The 8,692-nt window shown below is 42.9% G+C and overlaps 1 protein-coding gene across 1 annotated transcript; it reads right to left on the bottom strand.

The window, feature by feature from the left end:
* Window positions 1-424: 424 nt before the first annotated feature.
* LOC308128841 (EF-hand and coiled-coil domain-containing protein 1) lies at window positions 425-8,450 on the bottom strand (the record flags this gene model as incomplete). Its single annotated transcript, XM_080494522.1, has 9 exons — window positions 7,768-8,450; window positions 5,878-6,319; window positions 5,656-5,790; window positions 3,162-3,232; window positions 2,243-2,381; window positions 1,897-2,035; window positions 1,674-1,784; window positions 680-749; window positions 425-603 (listed from the first exon to the last, which is right to left on the bottom strand). The coding sequence occupies exons 1-9, from the start codon at window positions 8,360-8,362 to the stop codon at window positions 425-427; spliced, it is 1,881 nt and encodes a 626-aa protein (XP_080350648.1). The 5' UTR covers window positions 8,363-8,450.
* Between the last annotated feature and the right edge of the window lie 242 nt (window positions 8,451-8,692).

The raw sequence follows: 8,692 nt of genomic DNA, 5'->3' as shown, positions 1-8,692 counted from the left end.
CAAACATTAACTGTAAGAAAAACATGTTTAAAAGGTTTGTAGATAAATGAGATTCATGAGAATGAACCACAACAGATGTGTTAAGTTTCAAACGATATAATAAAAAAAATGTCATCAAAGATGTAAAAAAAAAAAAAATTAAATACCTGCTTTCTTTAAATAATGTGTCATAACTTGCCAAATCATATTTGTTTTCCATTCATTTGTAAAAATTACTAAAAATGTTCCTTCACGTTCGTGTTTTTAACTTGTCAACAACTGCAGCCGAGAAAGTTCAATTCTTTATTCTCATGAACTCTTCAGCAGCCAAACGTCAGAACCATGATGGAAATAGAAATATTTATTCAATCATATTAAATAGACACACACAAAATAAAACAGGTTTCGTCTTTTAAACAAGTTCAACAGGAGATGAGCAAAGAGTTCACGCTGCTGCTTTGATGTCATGAAGGTGAAAGCAGGAGTTTAACACCACTGCCTCCTCCTCCTCCTCCTCCTCCTCCTCCTCCTCCTCCTCCTCCTCCTCCTCCTCCACCACTGATGGATCCTCGGAGGTTTGGTGGGTCGAGAGGACGTCCATCATCCTGTGGACCTGCGATGGACCTGGTGAGGACAAAAGATCGTGAGAAGCTGAAGTTCTCACATGTAAAGTGATCAAAAGGACGTTATAGAGACGCACCGTCACTCGTTCTGCTGCACATGTCCAGTGTGTCCATCACGATCTTCCCCAGAACTCTGCGGGACGATTTCTGAAGACAAACAGAAACAAGTCAGAAGGTTAGCAAATTTGTAAACGTCAAATACAGCTTTTGTATGTATAACAAAATACCAAAACTACATTTGAACTGCATGAGCCGTGGTATCTTCATGTGGAGGTGAGGATCAAAGTGGATGTAAAAGCAGTAGTAGAAGCAGAAGTAGAAGAAGAAGTGGATGTAGAGGTAGAAGAAGATGTAGATGTAGAAGTAGAAGTCAAAGTAGATGACGATGTCAATGTCAATGTCAATGTAAAAGTAGATGTGGATGTGGATGTAGAAGTTGAAGTGAATGTAGAGGTTGATGTAGATGTAGAAGTGGAAGTAGATGTAGAAGTAGCTATAGAAGAAGATGTAGATGTAGAAGTCGATGTAGAAGAAGATGTAGATGTAAAAGCAGAAGTAGAAGTAAAGGTAGAAGTAGAAGTAGATGTAGATGTGGAAGTAAATGTAGAAGATGTAGATGTAGAACAAGATGTAGAAGTAGATGTAAAAGCAGAAGTAGAAGTAGAAGTAGAGGTAGAAATAGACGTAGAAGTAGAGGTAAAGTAGATGTAAAAGCAGAAGTAGAAGTAGAGGTAGAAATAGATGTAGAAGTAGAGGTAGAACTAGATGTAGATGTAGATGTAAAAGCAGAAGTAGATGTAAAAGCAGAAGTAGAAGTAGAGGTAGAAGTAGCTGTAGATGTAGAAGTAGAGGTAGATGTAGATGTAGAAGTAGATGTAGATGTAGAAGTAGATGTAAAAGCAGAAATAGAAGTAGAAGTAGAGGTAGAAGTAGATGTAGATGTAGAAGATGTAAAAGCAGAAGTAGAAGTAGAAGTAGAGGTAGATGTAGATGTAGATGTAGATGTAGAAGATGTAAAAGCAGAAGTAGAAGTAGAGGTAGAGGTAGAAGTAGAGGTAGAAGAAGACGTACCCTGCTGTGGAGCTCCAGGAGCAGTGAGAGAGAATCAGTGAGTTTGTCCTCCAGCAGAGAAAGACGTTTCCTCTCCTGAAGTGTTGTCCGGCCCTCCTCTTCCTCAGCTCTCTGCCACCCAGGATGAAGAAAAAACAAACAAACAAACAGCCCATAAGTCATGTTTGTTTCTCATTCAACCCTTAAACTGGTGTTCAGTTTACACGACGGAATAAACGTGTACCTTGTCCTTCTCCTGGCCACGGCCTGGGTCTCCCCCCGCCTGGTGCGAGGCCCTCCGGCTGCAGCGCCCCCTGCTGTCCTCGGGACTGCTGCCTTGACTCTGGGGGAGAAGATGATGATAGACCACCTGGTTGTGGCACCTGGAGGAGGAAGCAGGAGGTGAGCGTGTGGCGTTCACTTCAACCCCCCCCCCCCCCCCCCCTCTTGGTGTCCTTCTGGTCAAACGGACGGAGAATTATTCAGCTTCTAAATGACATCAGATAAAAACACTCAAGACCTTTAAATTAACAGTTGGGGTTTTTTAAAATCTCCAAACAACCCCATGCCGTGTCCAAGTGTGAGCTGACCCTTTGCCGCAGTGGTGCAGTGGACTGCTGTGCCTCGTCCCCTCCTTCAGACAGCTCTGTCCTTCCTCCCACTCTCCTCTGTCCTCCTCTTCATCAGACGCCGCCTTTCCCTCCACTGCTCTCTGCAGACAGTCTGCGTCTACACACACACACACATTGATTAACAATCAGTCAAATTGTGAGGAGGGCTTTTTTTTAGGAAACCACAAGCAAAGGAAAAAAAAAAGGTCAAAGTTAAAAAATAAGAACATCCGGGAGCAATCTGGAAAATCCATTAAAAAAATATTTAAAAATGGCCACAAAAGCTAAAAAAATTATTCAAATTATTGTTGTGACCCTTGATTTTTTTTCTCTTTATTTCAGATAATTTTCTGACATTTTATTTAGTGAAAGGTTGTGAAAATGGACGTTTTGGTCACGAGGCTTGCAGATTATCCCTGAATGATGCAGTGTCTTCATTACAGGCCAGCTAACAACTTCCAACTGACCTTTTTTCTGGTCTCTGTTCCCTTTTAAACACTAATCAAAAATGGTTTTCAACACAAATGTGCCACATGTAAAGTGTGACATATTCAAAGTCCTAATATATATATATATAACTATAAATACTTTCCTCTTTTAAAATTGTGATTTATTGTATGTAATGTATGTATACTATTTGTTTCTTTGTTTATCTTTGTGCCTCTTGACCTGGTCAATATTATAACTTCTCAATTGATCGACCTGATAAAATATAGGTGAAATGTAATAAATTAAAAAGAATGTAAAAAAATTTAAAAAAAGAAGAAGTTGACTTCTGCTGAGTTTTTAATAAAAGAGTTTTTCTGTAGCGTGACAACATGTTGTCCCTTGAACAGACCGTTCTGCTGTAATAATTATAATGTCGTCGTAGTTTAACAGCTGGATCACCATCACTCACCTGTTTTACTTCCTGTGTTGTCCAGGTGCATCGGTGGATTCGTCGGAGGCGACGAGCAGCTGGATCTCGATCTGAGGAGCAAAAAACACGTTTCACCATCTGTGCTGATCAAATCCAAAACCATAATCCAGGGGTGTAAAACATGTGTCCCGCGGGCCACAACCGGCCCTACAGAGTCCAATTAGCACTGCAAGATGACATTTTCCTGCGACGAGATAGTAGGACATTAAGTGCAATATACATATTTGGCCACCAGGGGTCCACTTTGGTTAGGATTACTACACAGATGTAGAAATGTTTCTACGTTAAAGATCATTTACAGAATTTGAGTAATTGTGATCATAATATATGAACTAGTGGACTATATTTTGGGAGTTCCAGCTACATGTGGCTGAATGTTTTATGATTTTGACGAAAGCTGTAAAGCACAGGAAGAATATTTTTGGAAATACCGGGTATTTTATTACATTTTCAGGTTTGTCATGCATTGAAAAAGGACAGTTCGTTAAATGTGAACTTTTAATGAAATATTATCAATTTTGTGGCACTAAAAAAAAAAAAAAACCCACAGATTGACAGTTCCAGTTATTCAGTCATTAAAATGCGACTATTCTCATTTGACCAGAAACAGTCTGACACATGCATTGTAACAAGAGAAAGAACCAAATCAAAGCAATCTCATGATGCCTAGTGATCTGGCAATTTTAAATGTAATAAAGCCTTCAAAACAAAACGTCAGCGGCTGAAATAGGCGACCTGAAACCTATCGTGTGTAGCAAAACCACGGCTGAGATAAAATCCTGCATATTATATAACCTCAATGAATGAACATGATGACACTACCATTCACTATCTTCATTTTTAACAGGAAAACGGCACAAAAATGGCAAAGATAATCTTTAATTGCCAACAAAAGTTGGCAAACATTTCATTTTTATTACTTGGGACTAAACAAACACAACATTCACATATTTTACCATTTTCAGTCTAAATAACTGAATTAAATTAGCTTTAATCCCACTTAATAAGAAACTATAAAGGAGTTAAAAACGGCATGCAGTCTAAAAGACACCTTTTTCTCTCTTTGCTGATGTTTTAAGATTAAAAACTTTGGTTGAACAGGTCAGATGTAGTTCACTGTACTTCCTCTGGTTGGCCACCAGGGGGCTTCAGACTCAAACCTCCACGTTGGACTGAACTGGAAACTAAAAGTTTCAACAGTTTGAGTTGAAGTCTGTGTAGATTTAAGTTGACATGTTCCCCCAGTTATTTATGCTTTATTTAAATTATATCTGTGCATTATATAATAAATTGAGATGTAGAATATTTGCAGATGATACAAATGTATATTGCTCAGGACCAGACATGAAAGAATTGTTGACAACGGTAGAAAAGGAGAATGGTTTGATATTAATAATTTATCATTAAAGCGAAAAATAACAAAATGTATGGTGTTTGGTGGGGCGACGACAAATCCAATTAATCCTAAATGGAGTAAGAGTTGAAAGATGTGTATGAAACCAAACTACCTGGTAGTGATCCCAGATCATAAATTCAGTTGGAAGCCACATATAGAATATTTAAAAGATATACTATCTAAAACTATTGGTATTATTCATAAAACAAGGGACTTTCTTGACAAGAAATGTTTTCACATATTGTATTTCTCACTTATTGTGCCATATATGACATCCTGTGTTGAGGTATGGGGAAATCCATATAAGACACATATAGGCTCTCGTTAAACTCCAGAAATGCATTATTAGTTCGGGAAGACACTAATAAACAATTAATTGAATCTTGGACCTGGAAATTCATAGATATTGTATACTTAAAAACATCAGAAATATTATTTCGAGTGAAGAACAAATTTTAATTAAAAGAAAAATAATTATAATTTCAGAGGATTATGTATGTTTGAAAGAGGTCGCGTGAGAACCTCCTTTCTGCGAGTCATTTTATGAAATGGACTTAGTGACGATTTAAAATTGTGTAAATCCCTGTTGTGCTTCAAAAAAATACACTGAAAGGTAAAATAATGAATGGTTCCAGTGAAAAATTACTCCTGTTACATTTTGTCTTGTTTTTATCTTTTGTATTACTTCTGTCATGTTTTGTTTTTTGTCTGGGTTTTTTTTTTCTTTTCTTATATCACTGGAGTCCTGGGTAACTTTATTTGCTTTTAAGGGATAGGCAAAAATAAGCCTTGGCTTCAACTTGGACCGATTTCCACTGCTGGTATTGTTAAAAAAAAAAAAAAAACAACGAAAAAACCATGTGTGTGAACCTCAAAGCGCTATAAACTGAAGGCACAAAATTCAACTTTTGCACTGAAACTGTAAATGAAATGATCCTTCATTCATTCATTCATTCATTTGATGTGAGTTCGTGTGCAGCCTGAGCTGCAGAACACTGGATTTCAAATCAGCGGAGGCAAAAGCAGTACAACAGGCTGCATGGACACGCCCCTTCCTGCCGCGCGGCGTTTCCATACCTGTACCACTGCAGTTGTGTCTCCAGCTGGCTGATCCTGGACTGGAGTTGCGGTACAGTCTGGGCCTGCTCCTGGATCAGCCGAACCCTCTGCAGCCCCAGGCTCAGGGCCTCCCTTGCCTCCTCTGCGCGCCTCCTGGGAGGAGATCAGCAGCCACAACATCCATCCCACTCCGAGAACATGGCGTAGGAAGAAGTACCGGCAACGGGTGTTCGGCCCCACCTGATATGAGCGTTCTCCTTCCTCAGCGAAGACTCCACCGCCTGCAGCCTCCTCACCTCCTGGTAGGCCCACTGCAGCTCCTCCTCCAGGCGCTGGCTGAACTTGATGGCCTCCTCCAGCTGCCCGTCCCGTCCGGAGCGGATCAGCCTCAGCTCCCTGAGAAGGGGGTCTCTGATGTCCCGCCTCCTGGCCGCCCTCCTCGCCCCGTCTGCCCCCGCACAGCTCAGCTGGCCCCTCAGTCTCTGAGTGGGCACCAGCTTCCCCTGAACCAGAGTGATGGAGGTCTTAGCGGGCGAGGAGGCGGGGCTCTGACGGGGCAAAGGGGTGGGGGTGCGGGTCTTCTCACGTCGGAGCGCCACCTGCAGGGCCAGGCAGCGAGCGTCGCTGCCCTGCAGCGCTGAGCGGAGGTCCTCCACCAGCTCCCGCAGCGCCGCAGCCTCGTCTGCGGACACAACGCAACCGTTATCAGCTCAACTCTGCCGATTAGGAGGCGTTTACATGGTATTTTGAAAACAATGCAGTGTTCCTGTCAGGCCACTGGTGGGTGCTGTTGGTGGTTTTTGTAATGAAACCACACAGACATGCAGCAAAAGAACAAAACACTATAAACCTTACGATGTGAGTACAGGGACATTTGTATGGACAGACGACCATGTTAGATTGTTATTACGATAACTGTCAAAATAAAACTATCAAGTCCCAGGAGAACACTGGGAGTCATGACACTCTGGAGGAAACATTGTTGTTATTGTCCACCTACTGAGCATGTGCAGAAGAGCTATTTACTACAGCTGTGGTAGGAATGTGCAGTAACAGCATTTCCATCGTGTACAAGGAGACAGAGCCAGACCGTTTTCAAAAAGTTGCATCTTCCCCCATTTCCGCAGAGATGGAGTTGGAGCTGGAGGGTTGTCAAAAAGTTGTCATTTCTCCCGATTCCATGGAGATAGAGCGTTTACCAAATGTGTTTTCCCCCATTTCCACGGAGACAGAGTTGGAGCATATTCAGAATGTTGTGTTTTTTTCCCCTGTTTCCATGGAGATGGAGCATTTTCGAAAAGTTCCATCTTCAGAGCCATTTTCAAAAAGCTGTGTTTTCAGTGGCCTCCAAGCACTGTTGTCGTGTAAACAGACACTCAAAACGCAAGAAAAGTAAAAAGTCAGCCAGTCAGTAAGTTAGTTAGTCAGTTAGTTAGTTAGTTGGTTTTATTTCAGCTGCATTCATACAAAGCAGCAAACAAGAACATTCTTACAAAAAAAAATGAAATGCCATTAAAATTGTTTAAATCCTACTTACAAGATCTTGGCTATTCTGTATCTGTAAGTAATCATGAATAAAAATCCCTCGTGGAGTTCCTGAGGGCTTCATCCTGCTACATGTTCCCTCAGGCTCAGGTCATAGAACAATACAACAGCTCTGAACCAACTTGTGCAGATGAAGCAGTTTTATTTATCGGTGTCAGAATCCACTTTTTACAAAAAATCTTACTTTTGGTCTATAAAGCTCTGAATGATCTCAGGCCTGAATGTATCTCAGAGTGACTTGTAGAATATAAAACCTCCCCTACAATGAAGTTCCCAGGAGGTTTACTGAGTGTTCCTAGAGTCAGAAAACACAATGTGAAGCAGCTTTAGTTCCTCCGCTCCTCACTTCTGGAACAAACCTCCCACTCACTTCTGTTAAATCAGAACTTAAAACATTATTATCAGGATTTCCACTCAACAAAAGATTTGATGTATTTTCTTACCGTTGTCTTAATGAAGCTTTTACTTTCTTAATCGCCTTATTTTAATGTATTTCTTTTATTTCTTTGTGAAGCACTGTGTATTGTGGTCTGTCAACGAGATAGACCACCTGCTCCGACCTGAGCTCTCCTCCAGTCACTGTACCTGGCTCGCGGGCGTCTGATGTCCGACCTTTCGCAGATCTGATCGCGGCTCCAGTCTTATCTTTCTCCATATCGAAGCTGACACACTTCCTCCGCCGGACGCGCGGCCACCGCAGCCGGATCTGCCGCTCCACCAGCTCCGTGTCCTCGGTAACTGGCAGCCGCCACGCGCACTCCCCGGCGCCTCCTCTGCGCGCACTGCGCACTCGGAAATACCCGCAAAGCCGCGAGTGAAAGTCTTTAAAAGAGAGTTGGCAGGGGAGCCCGCGGCAAACATCTGTAAACTCCTCATCCTCCTCTTCTTGTGCGCTCGGCGTGTTCTCGTGCGTCTCTCCTCCGGTGAGTCCCAGCACGGCGCAGAGCGCGGAGAAATCCCCCGCCGACACCGTGTCGTCCCGGTTGGGGTAGGCCAGGTGGTGGAAGACCTCCTGGAGGTACTGGTCTATCCCCGTGGCCAAGACAACGATCTCGTTCTCGGCGACGGGGTCGGGGTCGGAGCGGTGGTACTGGGCCAGTGCGCTCCGGAGCCACTCGCTTTTACGCGCGGCTCGCGGAGAGGGCAACAAGCGCGGCACGGCCAGAGCAGTGCGCTGCATGACCGAGCGTGCACCAAAGTGCGCTGTCTTCAACGCTGCTAAGCTAAATAAGCCTGTGGGGTGGGAAAAGGGTCATTCAAGTAAGGAAGCGAGGCTACAACGCATCGCGCTCTGTGTAAATCCAAAGAATCCTCGATTTGGAAGACTCCACCCTCCTGAGACCTGTGTGTGTGTGTGTGTGTGTGTGTGTGTGTGTGTGTGTGTGTGTGTGTGTGTGTGTGTGTGTGTGTGTGTGTGTGTGTGTGTGTGTGTGTGTGTGTGTGTGTGTGTGTGTGTGTGTGTGTGTGTGTGTGTGTGTGTGTGTGTGTGTGTGTCACTGTGCCAGAAGCT

The sequence above is a fragment of the Blennius ocellaris genome (genome assembly GCF_963422515.1).
Source record: "Blennius ocellaris genome assembly, chromosome: 4".
NCBI lineage: Eukaryota > Metazoa > Chordata > Actinopteri > Blenniiformes > Blenniidae > Blennius > Blennius ocellaris.
This window is presented reverse-complemented; position numbering and strand designations above follow the sequence as displayed.